Source organism: Pseudopipra pipra, chromosome 25 (assembly GCF_036250125.1).
Source record: "Pseudopipra pipra isolate bDixPip1 chromosome 25, bDixPip1.hap1, whole genome shotgun sequence".
Lineage (NCBI taxonomy): Eukaryota > Metazoa > Chordata > Aves > Passeriformes > Pipridae > Pseudopipra > Pseudopipra pipra.
In genome coordinates, this window is record NC_087573.1 from 1370095 (window position 1) to 1389709 (window position 19615).

The 19615-nt window shown below is 49.7% G+C and overlaps 2 protein-coding genes across 4 annotated transcripts; both read left to right on the forward strand.

Moving 5' to 3' along the window:
* The first annotated feature begins 984 nt into the window (after positions 1–984).
* Positions 985–16115, forward strand: ZC3H11A (zinc finger CCCH-type containing 11A). 3 transcript variants are annotated; one of them, XM_064635936.1, is made up of 18 exons: positions 985–1099; positions 4929–4981; positions 5590–5782; positions 5976–6095; positions 6816–6939; positions 7354–7557; positions 7772–7888; positions 8327–8407; positions 8822–8932; positions 9570–9632; positions 9876–9977; positions 10173–10238; positions 11072–11563; positions 12085–12158; positions 12849–13170; positions 13926–14095; positions 14225–14292; positions 14787–16115. In XM_064635936.1, the coding sequence occupies exons 3-18, from the start codon at positions 5729–5731 to the stop codon at positions 15049–15051; spliced, it is 2433 nt and encodes an 810-aa protein (XP_064492006.1). In that variant the 5' UTR covers positions 985–1099; positions 4929–4981; positions 5590–5728; the 3' UTR covers positions 15052–16115. The 3 variants fall into 3 exon arrangements, with proteins under 3 accessions (XP_064492006.1, XP_064492007.1, XP_064492008.1); XM_064635937.1 differs by lacking the exon at positions 985–1099 and adding an exon at positions 1796–3573; XM_064635938.1 differs by lacking the exon at positions 985–1099 and having other exon boundaries at positions 1796–4981; positions 8327–8404.
* A 377-nt stretch (positions 16116–16492) lies between these two features.
* On the forward strand, positions 16493–18819 carry SNRPE (small nuclear ribonucleoprotein polypeptide E). Its single transcript, XM_064635687.1, has 5 exons — positions 16493–16668; positions 17007–17033; positions 17660–17722; positions 17942–18020; positions 18570–18819. The coding sequence occupies exons 1-5, from the start codon at positions 16615–16617 to the stop codon at positions 18623–18625; spliced, it is 279 nt and encodes a 92-aa protein (XP_064491757.1). The 5' UTR covers positions 16493–16614; the 3' UTR covers positions 18626–18819.
* The last annotated feature ends 796 nt before the right edge of the window (positions 18820–19615 follow it).

Genomic DNA, 19615 nt, shown 5'->3' on the forward strand with positions numbered 1-19615 from the left:
TCTCCGAGCGCTGGAGGACCGGCCGGGCTTCCCATGGGAGTGTGGGGCCTGCGGGGAGGAAGGAGGGATGGGGTCAAAACGGACCCTGCTGCCACCAGAGCTCCCCTCAGGTTGGGGTTTATCTCCGTGTAAACCTCCCTGCTGAGTGTCCAGGGCTGGCTGGTCACACCCAGGACTCTGCCTCGGGTGTGGCTTCTCCCACCTCCAGGCAAAGTCCAGGATTTGCTGTCAAACGCCACCAAATTGGTGCTGCTGGGCTGTGTGGAGCTGCCCTGGAACACGGAACCTCCCTTGTCCTATTCCCCTGGAGCACAGATCCCTCTTTGTCCCATTCCCTTGGAACACAGATCCTTCTTTGTCCTATTCCCTGGAGCACAGATCCTCCCGAGGCTGGGAAAACAGGTTGAAAACTCAAAATATCTTCCAGTATGGAAGGGATGTCCCTGATGCGGCGTGAGGGAGGGGACGGCACCTCAGGGGCTGCAGTTGGGCAGGTGGGCTCTGGAATGGGGGATGAGCATCATTCTTAGGGATCAGGAGGAATTTCCCCCTGGAAAGGGTGGTCAGGCACTGGAAGGGGCTGCCCAGGGAGGTTTGGAGTCCCCACCCCTGGAGGTGTCCAAGGAAGGTCTGGATGCGGCCCTCAGTGCTCTGGGCTGGGGGACAAGGTGGGGACCAGACACAGGTTGGACTCCATCTGGGAGGGGGTTTCCAACCTCAGATTCCATGGGCACGGGGAGGGGAAGGGGCCACAGTCCCGTCCGCCCCACAGCGAAGGGCTCTGCACCCTTTCTGAGAGTTTTTGGGGGGTCTGAGGCTCTGGCGGGGAGGAAGAAAACCCAAAACCCACAGCAAACCCTCCCGCCCGCGCCGCCCCCGCCGTGTTTCCGGCGCCCGCCCGCTCCGCCCCGCCCGGTGCCGGGGCCGGAAGTGGCGGGCGGTGAAGCCGTTCCGGCCGCCATCTTGGCGGCGGGCGGGCTGAGGTTGCCGGTGCGCGCGGCGCCATCTTTGAGCCTGGCGCGGGGGACGGCGGCGGCCCCGGCGGATCGCGGGGACAGCGCGGGGACGCGGCGGGGACACGGCGGCCCCCGGGGGCTCGGTAAAGTCCCTGATCGACCATAAATAACAGCCCCTTCGGTAGCCCGCGGCGGCCGTAGGGATGGCCCCTCTGGCCCGTTCCGCGGGGGCCGCAGGCCGCGTCTCCCCGCGCTCTCCCCACAGGGGTGTCCGCGGCCACCGGGGCGGGGGGGGGCCGGGGTGAGGTGGAATGAGGTGGGAATGGTGTGGGATGAGATTAGGATGAGGTTGGGATGGGGCGGGTTCCCTCCCGCAGGGTTTGGGAGGGGGGAGCTCCGTGCCCGGGTAGGCCCCAGGCCCTTCCCCAGGGCTTCCCCCCCCGAGCACCTGCTTCATAAAAATCCTTATTTCCAGGTAAAACCTTTTGCCTCCCCTGCCCTAGCAAAGCCTGTGAGGGGCATCTCCAGTGTAGTCATCTAATTACTCCTCGTTCCGTAGGATCTGAGTAACTCTGGGTGCACCCGGTTCTTAATTCCTCCTTTTTAGGGCGTTTAAAACGACGCCATCGCGCGGGGGGGGTGGTGGGGGTGTTAGTTGGGGTTGAAGTGGAGCCTCCAGGATGTTCCCAGGGATCGAGCTCTGGGCCGCAATTCCACAGTAAAACTGGTTTATTTGGCTACAGAAAGGGAGATCTCCGGGGACGGGGGGGATTGGAAGGAAAACAGAACCAGGGGGTCGAACTGGTCACACTCTGAGCTGAGCAGGTGGGCTGCAGGTGCCCCTGGATGTGTCCAGGCGTTCCAGGAAAAACTTCCTCTGGGAGGCACTTCCCGGCTGGAGTGGCCCCTTCCCAAGTGGCTGCTTCCAGGGGAAACTGAGCTTCTTTGGGATTCACTAAAACGTTTCAGTGAGGAGAGGGGGGGGGGGTTCACAGCAAATCGCTGCCAGGCCCCGGGATTGAGTTCAGAAACAGGGAAAGAACGGGAGTGTTTTATTTAATTATTCCTGTCTCATCCTGGAGTGGATGTAGCAGCTTCCCTGGGTTTGGGGTTGATTCCTGGTGCCCGTTGGAGGAGGAAAAGCCGGTGGACAGTGAGAGTGGTTGTAAAGGGGGGGTAAAACACGTAGTTCCTGGTGCTTTTCCTCCCTTGCAGGGGAGAAATGGGGGGGTTGAAACATCAAATATTGTTGTAAGGAATTAAAGGCACAAATAGAGCAGCAGGAGAGACTTTTCCAGGGAAATCTTGTGGCTTTAAAACCAAAAATTCCCCACAGGGAGGTGCAAGGAATCTGCTCTCAGGTGTTTTTTGAGGTGCAGAAAGGTTTGCTTCCTTCTTGCTCTTCAATCCAGGACAGAGGCAGGTCAGGAAAGTGGGAAATCAGGCAGGGAATGGGATTGGTTCTGCAGTACCAGGAAGGAGAAGCTTCTAAAATACACTGAACAGGTTTTCATTCTATTATTTATCTTCCCTTAAAATATATAAAGTTTACCTTGCCTTTGGTCATGTTTTTCCTGACCCTCAGCTACTGTATCTGTAATTATTTTATTTGATTTAATTTTTTACAAAATGGGTTCAAAATCTCTTAATACAAACGTTTCACTGGAGTTCTGGGGGAAAAAAGTGTTTAAAGTTCTCATCAGCTTGGATCAGAGGCCTGCTGAGTGCACCAGAGTTACTCATTTTTATTCTGATTTTCTGGGTGAATTCAGTTGATTTTTGCTTAGCACTCAGATTGCCACTTTAAAATTAAAGAAAAAAAGGTGTTTAATTAACTTTGTTTTATAATTAAATTACCTTTATGGAGTTTAGAACTTTTAAGGGTTTTTTCGTTGGGGTTTTTGTGGGGGTTTTTTCGTTGATTTTTTTTTTGTTATTGTTGTTAATTGTTTTAAAGTTTTGCTTTATTCCCGTTCCTTAAACAAGATCCATTCAAATTCTGACCAGGAATATGGAAATATGGAAACCCAAATGTGGAATATGGAAAACTGCTGAGCTGACTTAGTTTAAAGGAACTCAATCTGAAGGGATTTTTTTTTTTCCCCCAAGCTGGTGGATGTAGGAATGTTGAGTTATAGGTGTGTCTCACTTCCCAAGGAAAGGAAATGCCACCTTCCAGACCGGGAATTCCTGGTGATTTGGGTGTGAATGGCCCTTAATTACCATCCATTGAAGTGTTGCCTTGTGCAAACTGAAGAATTCGGCCTTGAGATTTAATCTGAAACTCCCAAAAGCAAAACACTTGGAAAAACGTGTCTCCTTGAACCTCCACACCTAGGAGCTCCGGGAATTTTTAGAATTAGGTTCCAAGGAATCTGGATGACACAAAGTCTGTTTTTGAAGGTGCTAAAGGTCAAGAGTGAATAATCCCATGGATATGGAAGAAGGGAAGGAAACCCTGCACTTAAACTCCTGTTTTATTCCCTTTATCAAGCAGTCAAAAAACAATAACACGTATGAGAACCCAACTATTCCTCTCTTTATTTTAGATTTGGGAAAATTCCTTGCCAAAAAAAACCCAAAACAACAAAACCCTGGAAAATTCACTAGTGTTTGTGTGAGTAAAAGGTTCCAACCATTTATTACTGATCTGTAAGAACGATTTCATTCAGTTTTGTCCCCAAGAATCCGAAATCCTTTTGCACAGAAATGTGCAGTGAAAGGGGTAAATCACTTTTATTTGAATTTTAGCTGGTCTGGTTGCAGGTCAAAAAACGAGAATCCTAAAAATCTTAATTTTATAAGAATATAAAAATAAGTGCATGACTTCACATAAAAAAAAAAATGCTGTAGCTCAAGAAATCGGGTTCTGGTGGCACCAAAAAATCATCAGCTGGATTGGACCTGAGCCATTTCCAAATGATCTTGCAGCGATGGATGATGATGGATCCATGGATTAGGGAACAGCAAATTCATAGCATGTGATGGAAAACCAAATTATTTCCCCAAATGCAAGCCATTCACAAGGCCTGGTTCCATGCAGCCATGGCACCCCCTCCGGGGGCACTTCCCTGCTCCCAAGGCTGTGCCCTTGCTCTGCTTTATCCTTCCTGCTGCTCACCTGTCTGCTGAGGGTTCCAGCCATTCCCGAGGGGTGGACACCCCTGGGTGGATGTCTTTGTCCCTGGATGGCTGTGTTTTTTTTCCCTGGATGGCTGTGTTTGTCCCTGGATGGCTGTGTTTGTCCCTGGATAGATGTGTTTGTCCCGTGTGCATGGAGGGATGTTTGTGTGCTGCCCCCAAACCCCCCCCTGGCAGTGTCACCCCCGACTCCTATCCAGATATTACGGAGATATTTCATTTTTTCCCCCCAGTTTTCTCCAAATGAGAGGCTTTGCCTGCAGTTTGCTGTGGCAAATAGCCAGAAATTCTCATTTTTTTGCTCTTGCTCTCACTTTATTCTCCCTCCTCTGGCATGTGTATAAACACATCTGTGCATGTGGGTTTATACACACAAATGTGGGCTTTTCTGTACAGGTAATAAAGATGGGGGAAGGTTTTTGTGTTTTCTTAATAGGTGAAGAAATCTTGGAAGACCAGAAATTGCAACTTACTGAATGTTAAATTATTAAAAAAAAAAAAAAAAAAAAACCAAACAAATTAGAAATTGCCCGGCTGTGGAAGATGGAGCCTCATTTTTGCAGCCACTTTGAATCCCAAGTTCATCTTTAAATGCGCTGGGGCTTCTTTTGGTGGTTTTTTGGTGGTTTTTTGGAAGAGCTAAGTAACCCTGGCTGTCTCCAGGCTGACAGTGTTCCAATGGACTTGCTTCCTCCATTAGTTGTAAGATGTTTGAGAGCACATCCTAAGTTTGAATTGTGGATGAGAGGTTCCCTTGGCAATGTGAGAAGGAAAATTCTTTCTGCCCCTTTGTTATTAATTCATGGACTCAAGTGTTGGTTCGGCCTACAGGAGAAGGGAACTGGATGTCTGGGAAGATCAAAGTCTGTGCTGAAGTTGTCCAGGTGTGTGAACCCCAAAATCCACAGGGACTGGAAAAATCTTTAATGTATCTGTTGTATGTGATAGAAATTATTAGTAATTGATTAATCATGTAATACTTCAAATGTCATATTATTCAAATGTCATTTCAAAAGGTGGGATATTATTAAGATGTGGTGTTATTAAATCATATTAATGTGATATTATTGAGCAGTTATATTAAGATACTGTTATTACTATTATTATTTATATGTAATTCTTAAGGCATAATTTGAAAGGTAATATCAGTTATATTATCAATATATCAGTATCAATTGTATTATCAATGTAAATCATATCAGCATCATTAATAACTCAAGATGATGACCAGTTTTTTAAGAAGTGGCTCACTTTTAGGCTTACAGCCACACACCAGTTTTTTCTCTGCTCCAAAATGTAGAACTGATTAAAATCCCAGAACAGGACTTGTGCTGACAACATTCGTGGGGTTTTACACAGATTTGGCAGAGTTTTTGTGACCAGCTGATTTCAGCACATTTGCCCCCCTCAAGAGATAAATTTGACTAACAGAAAACAGCTGTAAAAATGCTCATTACTCAGTTATTTGTCACTTATTGATCCCTTTCTTCAGGGTTACTTTTAAAAAGAAGATTTCACTGCTAAGCCAGTAGAAGACTTTGAGTCCCAGAAAAGTGAAGCCAGTTTCTACCAAGTCTGGAGGAAGACCCTGAGAGCAAACCCTGAGAGCTCATTGCAGGAATTTATCCATTATGTCTAACCAAGGAGATGACTGCTACTTCTACTTCTATTCCACGTGCAACAAGGTGTGTTTGGGAGCCTTTTCCTTTGGGATTTGGGTTTTCCCTTCTTATTTTATAAGCAAGGAGGGGAAGCACGCGAGGAGACACACAGACTGCTGTTAACTGAATTAACTGCTTCCAGCTCCAATAAAGTGGGCATTTTTGTAGGCTGGATGGTTTTATATCCCTTTTTTTCCTGCTTTCCCTTGGATTCCAGGGAGACAGCTGTGCCTTCCGCCACTGTGAGGCTGCTCTGGGAAGTGAGACCGTGTGCACCCTCTGGCAGGAGGGTCGTTGTTTCAGGAACGTCTGCAGGTTCAGACACATGGAAATCGATGTGAGTGTTTGCAAAACAAAGCAGGGACGGCGTTTCTCAGTGCTGTGGGTGGGTGAATGTGCTTTTGCAGGATAGATTTACCTGCTTTAAAGGGATATTGGTCACTAGGAGGGGGGTGGGAGGAAGCTGGGGGAAGAAAAATCGATTTCTGAGGTGTATCTCGGCAGGAAATGTTTGCTTTAGGTGCTGATGTTATTTGCTTAATCAGGGGTAGAAGCAACCCCATGGATCACAGGGCTTAAATGTGCTGGGAAACAGCCTCCCGAGGGCTGGGCTGGAAGATGGCCTGGCAGGTTCCTTCTGCCCTGAATTTCTTCAGATAACATTATCCCGACCTCTTGGAGCAGTACAGGGAGGGGAGAAATCAGATGGGAAGGAACCAGTGCTCTGAAAGATAAATTCAGACAGATTTAACTGGGCAATTGAAGCCGTTTTTGCCTCTGAATAATCCCATTATTTTGGGGTTTGTACTAGTTTAACCCTGAGCTGATGTGTCAGGCTGGCCTGTCTCCCCCAGCTGAGCGACAGGAAAGCAAAGCCAGACAATATTGAGTTGTTCCCCCCCTACACAAACTCTGTTTATGTGCCCCGAAATATTTTTAGCGAGAAGTTGACCTTTGGAATGGTATTTCAGCACTGCCCTGCCACAGTCCTGTCTCTGACACGTTAGGAAAGTGAGTCTCTTTGCAAGTGTGAGCTTGGCTTTGTCCCTTCCCTCAGAAAAAGCGGAGCGAGATCGCCTGTTACTGGGAGAACCAGCCCGGGGGCTGCCAGAAGTCCAACTGTGCTTTCCATCACACCAAGGGCCGTTACGTCGATGGGCTCTTCCTACCCCCCAGCAAAAGTGAGTTCCTCAGCTCCATCTGCTGTAATTCTTCAATATTTAGTCGTGAATGTTGCTTAGGATGGGGTAAAACACTGGAGAGGCTCCGGGAATTGGTCACTCATGAGTGCAGGGAGAAGTCTGCAGTCACGGGCTCTCAGCTGAAGGGAATGTAGTTCTGGGGTTTAATTTTATTTTCATGCTCAGCTCCTCTGTGATCTCTGCCTTTCAGGTTCCTTTCCCCTCATTTAGTCCTTTCTGGGTGGGGAGGTGGGTGTGTGAGGGAAACCACAGTGTAAGCAGGGGTGGGGATAAGGAAACTCAGTTCAGTTCAATTCAGCCAGTTGGGTTTATCTTCTCTACCTTCCCTGTCATACCTGCAACACTGGGGTCAGTTTGACACAGCCAGGTGACAGATGATCTCCTTTTCCTCAGCCACACTCCCAAGTCCACCTGAGTCTGCAGAAGACGATGTGAAAATGGCTCAGATGTCACTGCAGCAAAACAAACTCTCTGTGCAGTCCAACCCCTCCCCACAGCTGAGGGGGGTGATGAAAGTGGAGAACTCAGAAAATGTCCCGAGTCCTACACACCCTCCAGTTGTCATCAATGCTGCAGATGATGATGAAGATGATGATGGTGAGCAATTTTTTACTTACTGAAGGTATTCCTACTGTAAGTGAATATATAAATCACATAATACCTGAATTTTGTAGTGGTTAAAACTACAGGCAAGAGTCTGGAGTCCTAAATATCTTTATGGGTTGAAATGTCATTGTATGAGCTGCATAAACATGAACAATCATATCTGATCCCTACTCCATAAAGTAATTGGTTTATTTTTGCCTTTCAGACCAACTTTCCGAAGAAGGAGAAGAAACTAAAACACCTGTCCAGCAGCCAGCCACAGAAGCCCATAATGGATTGAGGCTGATTTCCACCAGGAAATCCAATGCTAATACAAAGCAAGGTATTCCAGCAGCAGTAGGAGGGTGGATTGGAAGGAGAATTTGACAATTGAAAGCAATATGTTCTAAAAACACAATAGAACATGAGGTCACTGAAGGGAGTCATTCCCATCTAATAATGTCATATGTCCCAAGGAGGTAAACTCCCCCTGGTTTGCTTTTGTGGAACAAAACAGAGCCACAACATGGAGTTTAAATGCCTGCAGATGTGTCCTTTCAGACATTGTGCAAATGCCAGAGGAATCTTTAATCCCTCTGCATTACATTAATGCTTGGAAGTGGAGATCTTACCCTGTAGGATGGAGGAGGGTGAAGGAAGGTGCCAATTCCTTACCAAAATACCATCTGTTCTGGGGCTGTTTTTACTCATGGGGAGTGTTGACAGGGTTTATTCAAAATGCCCTTAAGCCTCAGTTTCATGAACTGTTCCCTGCTTTCAGATGACAATTTAAATTTCGGAATAAAAACACTCGAAGAAATCAAATTGAAGAAACTGAAGGAAAAAGCCAAAAAACAAGGTGGTGAGTTAATATCCCCCATCTTCCTGTCCTTCTGCCTTCTGGTCACCTTATCCTTCTTTTTAATCCTTCTGATATTGCTTGGATGGCTGGAATTTGCAGGAGGATTTTTTTTTTTTTCACTGTTGGGCTCAGAGTGGGAGATGGTTTTTGCAGCTGAGAGCTGATTGGGTGACAGACTTTTGGGGGCCTTGAGCTGCTTTGGCGTGTGAGCTGTTTCTGAAGCAGCTGGTGTTCCTGCTTGGAATTCCAAGGGCAAATCCAAGGGGAAACTGCTCATCTCTCTTATTTACATGCACTGCTTGTGTGTTTGGCAGTAATGAGTAACTGATGTTTTTGGTCTCTGTGATGGTTCTTCTGTTTTGTTTGGTTGGGTTGTTTCCCTAAACATCCTTGTTTGTTCCGTGCTCTGAGCAGAAGGTCCCTCAGGAGTCGCTGTTGATCCGCTCCAAGCTCGGACAATTCCTGTACCAGAGAAGGAGAACGTAAGGACAGTGCTGAGAACTGTGACTCTGTCCTCAAAGGAAGGTGAGAACTTCCATTTCACTGCTCCCAAATCAAACTGTTCAGTAATAATGAACTGCCACGTGTGGGGCTGCCTTTTCTAGTTCAAACCACTTGATGCTCGAAGGCCCTGGTTGTGTTGGAAAGGGTGGGAATCCGGAGGTGCTGGATTTGTTACACTGCAGTAAAAGATCAAGGAGAGGTTTTTCTCATTAAGCCATAACTGATCATATCTTATCACATCCTCCAGACTCAAATGTGTTACATTTCACTTTGAGGTTGAGTTGTAGAAGTGCAGTAGCAGCAGGGAGGGGCTGATGGCAAAGCAAGAGTGAGAGTGCAGAGAAGAGGTTAATTAAAAACAGGAGTAATGAAAGGGAAGATCGAGAAGATGGAATTATACAAGTAGCCAGTTTTTGAAGCATTGAAGAGGCTGACAGTGGCAGTTGTGTGATAGGAGTCTGTATAAATTAATTTTAAAGGAAATTATAAATTCCTTTTAAAGGCAGAAAACATGTAGAACCACTTCTACTCACAGTCATTCATTAGTTATGGGGTTTGGCTACCAAAGGAGTGTCATTTTTAGGGGCATGGGCTGGAAGGATGATGCTTTTACTGGCTGCTGGTTTCTGTGCACTGAACAGATGATTCTTTGTTCTAGGTGAGGATCCTGTGATCCAGCTGAATCTTCCTGACAGACTGGGAAAACGGAAAACTCTCATAGGTGAGAGCTTTTTGTGAGCTGCTCTTTGGGTGCCCTCCCCTAAACATGGTGATATTTAAAGGTATTTTTGGGGAGGAAATTACATGATGTGCATTGGTTGCAAACCAGCCAAACTCTGTTAGCAACTGAAAGGCAAATACCAGAAAATAAACCTGGAAGGACTGAAGTCTGTGGCTGACTGTTGGAAAATCCTCCTGCAGAGAAACCTTCTGAAAGTGTTTTCCCCTTCGTGTCTTTCTGAAGGAGGTAAAACCTTCCTTCCTCTGAGGCGGAACGTTGCTGACAGGCTGGGCAGGAAGACAGAGCTGCAGGAGAATGCTGAGAAAGCCCCCAGGAGAGGCACAGGTACCAAACACACCTGGATTTCACACCCACACTTTCTGCTTAGCTTTTCTGTTTCTCCTTCTAGTGGTTCTTTTTGCATGTTGGTTGAGGGCTCAAGGTAACTTTGAATCCCACTGGAGTGATCTCCTGTCTCATCTCATCTCACAAAATCAGGATTTCTGCAGTCTCCCTGACCTTTTCTGTTCTGTGTTTTAGTTCAAGTGCTGAAGTCCCTGAGGGAGAGGCTGGGACAGCCCTCTGACCAGAGCAGCACAGAGACAGGTAATAACTGGATATTAAATACACCTCCCCCTTTTTTCTTTCCATGAACTTCCATAGTGCCCTGAAAGTTAATTTGAAAGAGCTTCTGTCCCTTGCTGGGGTGCTGAGCTGTCCTGAGGCTGCTGTCACAGAGGTGGCTCCTGCATGTGTCTCATCAAGGTTCGATGCTCCTGAACCATCAGAAGCTGCAGTTGCTCACACACAAGTAGGATAGAACCATTCCCAGGAGCAGGGTTTTGGGATGCCCGTGGACAGACAAGGTCTAAGAAGTAACAAAATAACTGCTTCTGGTTTTCAAAATTCAGATGGTTTAAAAGAGGGAGGAGGATGTTATTGTTAGTTGGGATTGTTCAGCTTGGAGAAGGGAAGGCTTTGGGGTGATCTGTTTGTGCCTGAAGGAGCCGACAGAAAAGATGGAGAGAGACTATTTCCAAGGGCTGGAGTGACAGGGCAAGGGGGAATGGATTTACACCCACAGAGAGTAGGTTTAGATTGGATATTGGATATTAGGAGTGGGGAGGCCCTGGCACAGGCTGCCCAGAGAAGCTGTGGCTGCCCCATCCCTGGAAGTGTCCAAGGCCGGGTTGGATGGGGCTTGGAGCAACCTGGGCTAGTGGAAGGTGTCCCTGCCCATGGCAGGGGGTGGAACTGGGTGAGCTTTAAGGTCCCTTCCCACCCAACCCATTCCATGATTATGCAGAGGATACTGATCTCAGCTGCATCATCTTGAAGAGCATCAAAGCCCCTCTCCTCAGTGCTGTGGCAGATTTTGGAGACTCAGTGTTGTTGGACTGTGTTTAAAGGCTGGTGCTTCCCTTTTTTGCTGCTGACAGAGAAGGCTGCCAAGCCCATCGAGGAGATCCGGGTGAAGACCCTGGAGGAGATTCGGCTGGAGAGGGCGAGCCAGAGGCGGGGGGAGCCCCCGGCCAAGCCCCCCGGCGAGGCCCGGAGGGCGGAGGAGCCCAGCCCAGGGACCAGACCTGCCCCCCCCGTGCGCATCAAATCCCTCTCGGGAGCCCTGGCTGAGAAGAACCACAAGAGGTTGGAGGAAGAGAAGGGAAAAGCGGAGGAGTTTCCTGCCAAGCCAAAAGCCGAGGGAGAGCCCAGGAGGAGCGTTCCTGCTCCGGCCGTGCCCGGCAGGGTGCAGCTGGCAGAGCCAGGGAGAGCCAAGCCAGCGGGAGAAGTGCGGATCAAAACCTTGGAGGAGATCAAGAGGGAGAAAGCTCTGAGGATGCAGCAGAGCGGGGAGAACGTGCCCGCTCCTCCCGCACAGCCCGAGCCTGCCCTCAGAGGGAGGAAACTGCTGCGGGTCACCAAGCTCATAGGTAAGGAGGGACCTCCCTGGGGAAGTGCTTCCCTGGGGAAAGGAGTCCAGTTTCCTCAGGATTCCCTTCGCTTTTTCCTTCTGGGAATACCAAGGTCAAAGGGACCGTGTTATATTCCACAAACTACGTGATAGTTTTCTGTATTTCCCCCTGGAAAATTCATTCCTTGAGGAGCTTTGTGGTCTCATTTCTCTCTTGTGTTTTTCTGCCATTGGTTTGTGGTATGGGATCTTCCCTGTGCAGAATCCAGGGTTACATTCCTCTTTGGAATATGTTATTGATATATGTGTGTTTGGGAAGGATGTATCAACTTCTTAACAAGGGCATTAAAGACCTCATCATTAAGATTATATAAATCACATAAAAAGAGATTGAGGGAGAGATGAGAAGCTTCAGGAATTGCTTCCTGTAGCCTTTCCCTCTGTCCTGAGACATGAGAAAATAAACACACCAAGGAAACCAGGTTTCTTTACCTCTGCTGTTGACAAAATACTTATTTTTCACTTCTGCTTGTTTTAAAGCACCTGGAAGAGAAGAAAAAATGATAGTGGAATTGAACAAACCTTCTCCAAAAACTGTCTCTGCACCTGCAGAGGTGAGTCTGTTGTGAAAACTTCGATATATACATTTGTACATAAAATTTCTGATAAGTTTTGCCATGTTTTGTTCGTAAACTCACTTCCTGCTCCCAGTTGGAATGTGTTCCTACCTTTCCTCATTTGGTATTTGCTGCAGTGAAGTCCCAGGTCCTGTCACTTCCAGTAGCATTTCCAGACAACATCATAATCCTCACTTTGAATTAATTAATTAATTTGAACCCAAACCTGGAATTAATCTGATTATACCTCACAATGAAACCTCTTAGCACGAGAGGTTAATGTGGGGAGAATGGTTTTGTTCTCAGTGACTTTCTCTGGCAAACTTTGGGCATGTCTTGAAATTCTGAGCTGAGTATTTCAGTGACAAAGGCTGGAGGTTTCACGAGAGGACATCGGGCTGTATGGGGGAGCTTGTATGGCTTTGTAGTCCTTGAAAAGAATGGAGAGGGTACAGCTAGAGTCTTCTGCTCCATGAAGGCAGCTTGCTGTGTTGGGAATTGCAGGCTTTTGAAACATTATTACCAGAGCAAAGCAGGGATCTTGTTACAGGCAGCATTTTACACAGAAAATGTTGGATTTCAATGGTGCCACATGGAGCCATTTTGGAGGGGTTGCCACCCAGATTTTCCTAATGGAACCTCCATAGATTTTTGTCCTAATAATCCTTTTTTTCTTTTTTTTTTTAGCCCTCTGGTCAGAGTGCAGCTAATTCCACAGTGCAGGTGAAGAGCCTGGAGGAGATCATGTGGGAGAAGCGGCAGCTGAAGCAACGCCAGGAGAAGCTTCAGAAGGAAGCAGCTGCTGTGCCAACCCCAGTGGAGAAACCAGCCAAGGATAAAACTCCCCCCTCAGGGAGCCCTGAATCCACTGTGGTTTCAGGACCAGCTTATCAGCTTGGGAGGAGGAAAGTGGTGAAGCCTCAGGAGGACGGGGTGGGAAGCCCAGAGAAGGACCCCGCAGTGTCCCCAGGGAAGAAGGCAGCCCAGCCTCCGGAACGGAAAGCTAAAAGTGAGTGCTGAGTGTCAGCTCAGGGTGTCTTGTGGAGAGCAGCCTGGGGAGAAGGGCCACGTGTGCTGGAACCAAACCAAATCCTGGGCCACATCCAACTGAGTGTGGCCAGCAGGGCAAGGGAGGGGAGAACCCCCTCTGATCTGCTCTGGTGAGACCCCACCTGGAGTCCTGTTTGCAGTTCTGGTGCCCCCAACAGAAGAAGGATGTGGAACTGGTGGAGGAAGCCCAGGAGGGGTCTTGGAGTCAATAAAGGGACTGGAGCACCTGCCCTGTGGAGACAGGCTGGGAGAGCTGGGGGTGTGCAGCCTGAGAACAGAAGGTTGTGTGGACACCTCAGAGCACCTTCCAGGACCTGAGGGGGCTACAAGGCAGCCAGAGAGGGACTGTTCATCAGGAAACAGGGACAGGACAAGGGGAATGGCTTCACACTGAAAGAGGGGAAATTTAGATTTGATACACAAAAGAAATTCTTCCCTGTGAGGGTGGGGAGGCCCTGGGCACAGGTTGCCCAGAGAAGCTGTGGCTGCCCCATCCCTGGAAGTGTCCAAGGCTGTGTCAGATGGGGCTTGGAGCAACCAGGGCTAGTGGAAGGTGTCCCTGCCCATGGCAGGGCGTGGAATGGGACGATCTTTAAGGTCCCTTCCCACCCAAACTATTTTCCAATTCTATGACTGTGGGACTATTAAGAACCTGTTGCTTTTTGACCCAAGGCAGAGCAAGGCTGTGCCGTCTCACTCTTCCTTCTGTTCCAGCCAAATCCAAGGTGTGCCTGAAGCCTTTGGACGGCAGAGCCACGTCCTCCCCGAGGCAGAGCCTGAAGCGCAAGGCCACCGAGAGCCACCCCCCTGCCGTGGTGGCCGTGAAGCCCCTCAGTGCCACCGGTGGGGACACCAAGGAGCCCTCAGCCAAGAAAGCAGCTGCGGTAAGGACAGTGCTGGAGCCAGCTGGGGGGCCCCAGGAACGTTTATGGCCAAATCTTGCCCTCTTCTGGGAGAAGAGGTGGGAAACTGAAATATCTAGGGAAGATTTTTACCGTCTTCCTTCTCCCCAGGCCGTGGCTCCTGCTTTGCCAGAGGACAGCCTGGTCTCCATACCTCGGAGGGAGAAACCTCAAAGCAGGTAACAATCACACCTTTGTCCCTTTTCTTGATCTCTGCCACTTTCATGTGAAACAGGTGGGTTTGTTCACATGTGGAAAATTTTGAGTTTCGAGGTAATCAGTGCCAAAATCCCAACAAAGAAACAATTAATTTGAAGTAATTTCTGTAGCAGCAATGCTTATTTAGGTGGTTTTCTTAAAATGCTGCACTTGGGTACAGCATTTCAGTGACTCTTTGGATTTTCTGAGTGCCTGTAGAGGCTCACTTTTTATGGTCAAATCAGTAAAGATGGAGAAGTCTCTCTGGCTACAAATACTGACAATTCTTTCCCAGACTCCAGGTGTTTCTTCATGGATAAATCCCCAAACTGACAACTGTACCTGCTGATCCTGGACTTCTAAAAGTAGTCCCAGGTTAACTGAGTCACAATCCCTGTTTGAGGGTTGAGATATAGGAGGGTTAAATTCCAGGTAAGGAATGTCACACACTGATGTTCCCTCTTGTTCTTCCCAGCCCTGAGCTCCACCTCGGGAGCCAGGCAGACTCCCTGGCACAGTCAGAGGTCTCCAGCTCAACTTCAGCTTCCTCAGAAGTGCCGGTGAAGCTGCGCCGGCTGAGCTCCACGGGCTCTGCCAAAGCACCTCTGTCTGTGGAAGACGACTTCGAGAAGCTCATTTGGGAAATCTCAGGAGGCAAACTGGAAGCAGAGATTGACCTGGACCCAGGGAAGGACGAGGATGACCTCCTCCTGGAACTTTCGGAGATGATTGACAGCTGAACTGCACAGTCTTAAAAAAAAAAATAAAAGACAAAAAAAAAACAACACCAAAAAAAACCCCCATAAACTTCCCCCCTACACAACCCCCAAACCTGTATATTTTGTTGGATACGTGGAGGTGATCCTTTCCTAGCTGAGGCTGAAGGCACAGTTGGATGGGTAGGATTAGGCAGGATCTGCACTCAGTTGTCCTGAATTTCCCCGGGACTGTCGGTGGCTCCTTCCACACGGAGTGGACAAAGCACTTGTGTTTTTTTTTCTGGGGACACAGAGATCCCATCTCCAGACTGTGGTGGTTGTGAACTGATCTGCTCGTTCTGTGACACTCCGAAGGCTTCAAACAAAAGCTCCCACCTTCCCCCGTCCCTGGCACGAGCCAACGTTCAGCACATTTCAGCGCTTCGTGTTCGGATCCCGTGGACAGTTGGTACCCAAAGCCTGGAGTTACTATGTCAACTCTTGAGTTTTACTGCTGTACACTGTCATTTTGACTTTAATTAGGGGAATTAATGACAATGCTGGGGGGGGGAGGGAGCAGATGAATTAGTATTTCGGACCAAACACGCTGCCAAGGGCGGTGGCTGGGGTGTGTCCATCCAGCCTTACTTCGAATTATCAGGGTGCTTTTTCCCGATGGGAACAGGGTCCTGGGGTGGGCAGCCAGGATTCCTCTCGTCGTCTGCAGTGAATTGGGAAAGGAAGGATTGGTTTAAGTGCCTCTTGGTTCCAAGCATTGCTCCCCTGAGCTGCCGATCCTTCATCCTGCTGAAGGAGTTCCTCAGTCCAGCATCCGTCTCACATGCCCATGGAATGACTCTGGGAGAGAGGAAGAGGGCATGGAAGGTTTCCTCCTCCTCTATCAGCCCGTGGAGGCGGGATTTTGGTGTATACCATGGTTTCTGTAAATATTTTATTCTTCCATTTTATATTTGTATTCTATTTAAGGTATTAAACGTAGGCTGGTCACCTCCGCCCGCCCCGCTCGTGTCTGTACAGACCTGGTTCTGGTTTCTATGTGTATTTTATTTAAGGAATTGTATTAAACACCGTCTGGTCGCCTCCTCCTTCCCTGTAGCCGAGTGTTTATAAATAAATAAGCACAGGAGCGGGGTCTGGGGGGTTTGGGGGCTCAGAGGGGTTGACCAGAACAGGGATTGTCCCCCTGTACTGGCACTGCTGAGGGACCTCAAATGCTGTGTCCAGTTCTGGTCACTCAGTTCAGGAGGGACATGGAGGGGCTGGAGCGTGTCCAGGGAAGGGAACGGAGCTGGGAAGGGGCTGGAGCAGCAGGAGCTGCTCAGGGAGCTGGGGGGGCTCAGCCTGGAGAAAAGGAGGCTCAGGGGGGACCTTCTGGCTCTGCAACCCCCCGACAGGAGGGGGGAGCCGGGGGGGTCGGGCTCTGCTCCCAGGGCACGATGGACAGGAGGAGAGGGAACGGCTCCAGCTGGACGTTCCCGCTCTCCCGCCCTCCCGGAGCAGTAGAGCCGCGGTCCTCCGGGCCGCGCAGTCCGCCGCCATCCCAGCGTGCCCCGCGGCCGCGGCGCGCGGGAGGGAGCGGCAGCCATGGCGTACCGCGGGCAGGGCCAGAAGGTGCAGAAGGTGATGGTGCAGCCCATCGTATCCTGCACGGCCCGCGGGGAACGCGGGGGGGACGCGGGGGGCTGCGGGACGCGGGGGCTGCCGGCCGGGAGGGGGCCGCGGGTCGTGGGTGTCCCCCGCCCGAGCGCGGGGGCCAGGCCGCGGAGCGCGGCTCTCACCTCAGGGGCCTGGGTGGGATCCCTGGGGGGTTGTACCGTGGGGGTCGCGGGTTTCACCCCCCGGATCGAGGGTTTCATTCCTGGGGGTCGCAAGTTTGATCCCTCGGGGTTCCTTCCCCCGAGGATCGCGGGTTTCGCCCCCCCGGGCTCTGTCCCCGGGGCTCCCTGGCCGTGCCGGACCTTAACGCTCCCCTCCAGAACCTGATCTTCCGATACCTGCAGAACGTGAGTACCTGGGGGTGGCACCTCTTCCCAGTATCCAATTTAAATCTACTTTGTTTCGCTTTAAAACCGTTTGGGGAGCGTCTGGTGCTCCTTGAGCACGTGGCCTGTGCTGCCACACCAGGCTGGGGTTGTTATTAATTCGGGTTTTGACCCGGTTTCGGTGGAATTGAGGAACTCAGAGTCATTCAGAGGGGTGAGAACAGCTCAACATTTCCTTCCCCCAGCCAGGAATTACCTGTGTAACAGGTATTGATCTGGCAGTCCGGGGTGTGGGATGTTTCCACAGAACCCCAGCATGGTTTGGGTTGGGAGGGACCTTGAAGACCCTCTAGTTCCACCCCCTGCCTTGGGCAGGGACACCTTCCACTGTTTCCCTGTGACAATTAAAAATCTCTGCTGTCCTGTGTTTCATTATTAAATATTGTTAATTAGCATTTATTAACTGTTATTTATTATTACTTAATTAATTATTGGCAAAACGTCAAAAACACCAGAGGACATAACAGAGAGACTCCTCTGAGAGCTGCAGTGGCTGTTGGCAGCGAGGAGCCCTGGATGCCCAGGAGGGAACAAACTGCTTGGGGTGTTTATGTTCCTGTTTTACTCTCCCTCTCCGTGATTTTTAGAGATCCAGGATCCAGGTGTGGCTCTATGAGCAGGTGAACATGAGGATAGAAGGCTGCATCATTGTGAGTATCACTGTTCCCTTGTCACTGCTCTGATCATTTTGGGGGGGGTGGTTCAGGTTCATAAATCCATTTCTTCCTTCTTTTCCCGTTGTTTTCCAAGAATGGGGGTGGAAATGCTTCATGTCTCTCCTGTAAAGAGCCTTAATTGCAGAGCTGAGGAGGGTTTGTGGGGTGGTTGCTGAATTTTACCTCCCTGACTGTGTTTGGTGCTGTTTGCAGGGCTTTGATGAGTACATGAACCTGGTGCTGGATGATGCAGAGGAGATTCACTCCAAAACAAAGTCCAGGAAGCAGCTGGGTAGGTCAGAGTGGCTGTGGGACCTGAGGGAGCCTGGGATCCAGGTGTGGGACCCGAAATCCAGGTGTGGGAGCCTGAAGCTCATGTGGAGCAGACACTGGGCTCAGTTCCTGCTGTTTCCCGAGCTGGTGGATTTGTTGAATGTGCAGGAAAACATGTCTGGGCCTGAGAGCACGTTTGGGCTTTCAAACAGCTCTAACAAATCCAGGCTGGACAGGGCTTGGAGCAGCCTGGGCTATGGAAGGTGCCCCTGGGCTATGGAAGGTGTCCCTGGGCTATGGAAGGTGTCCCTGGGCTGTGGGAGGTGTCCCTGGGCTGTGGAAGGTGTCCCTGGGCTATGGAAGGTGCCCCTGGGCTATGGAAGGTGTCCCTGGGCTATGGGAGGTGTCCCTGGGCTATGGAAGGTGTCCCTGGGCTATGGGAGGTGTCCCTGGGCTATGGAAGGTGTCCCTGCCCATGGCAGGGAGTGGCACTGGATGAGCTCTAACCCAGCCCACACCGTTCCATGGCTCTGTGGTCTCTCCAGTCCCTGTTTCCCTTGTGTTGCAGGTCGGATCATGCTGAAAGGGGACAACATCACCCTGCTCCAAAGTGTTTCCAACTAGGATTTGTTCTTCACAACAGTGGCTGGAATGCTCTGGAGTGACTGAAGTGTCAGTGGGAGCAGGACTGGGCAGGGGGGAGGGAGTTGTGATAACTGGGGCTGTGCCAGGGCTGGGAACTGCCCCTTCCTCTGGGGGGGATTTTTTTTGTAGTTTGATGTATTTGGCAAATAAACATTTTTCATGTTACCTGTAAACGTAAACCTTGTTTTCAGTCTCAGGGTGCAGAGAAGGGGCAGAAAGGTCTCCAGGTGGTTTTCTCTGTGGAGTCTCTGATAAACACCTGTGTGTTGTGGGGTGTTAGATCTGGTTTAGGAGGAGACTCTAAAAATTCAGACCATTCCAGGTAATTTTGAAGTAAGTACTTTTGCAGTAATGTGGGACTTTTTTACTAATAGCGTGTGCTTAAAAATTTTTTTGTTTAATGCAGAAAATTAAATAGAAAGAATTAGAAAAAATTAATTTAATTTGCCTCGGTGCTGAGCTCCAGTTTATCCACTGAAATAAAAGTGGGAGCCTCCAAGGGTTTGTCCTCCCTCTGAGCACGTGGCTGGCACGGAAAAGAGATGGACATGAGGAGAAATGGCTGGTTCTTATCAGCCCTGCTGCTGCCAGCTCCAAATTGAGCACTCTGAGAGTCCCTGATGCCTCCAGAGCTCCTCTGATACGATCAAATTAGCGCCGCTGGACCTCGATATTGGAGCAGGTCGAGGATGGGAGGAAGGAAGTCCAGGCTAATCAGGCCGAGGCATCTCCAATAAGGTCCCAAAATAGTCCCTAATTATGTGTGTGGGGGAGCTGCAGGAGAAAAGAGGCTCCCGGCAGGAAGCCACGGAGCTGCAAAGGGCCTCCAGGAGAGCCCTGCGTGTCCAGGAGGAAACACAGCCCCATTGTTCCAGCAGCTCCTGGCACTGGAGCCTTGCGGTCCAACAACAGCTCCTGGGCATGGCCAGCCCAGGGACAGGGCACAGAAACAATCCGGGCCGAGAAACA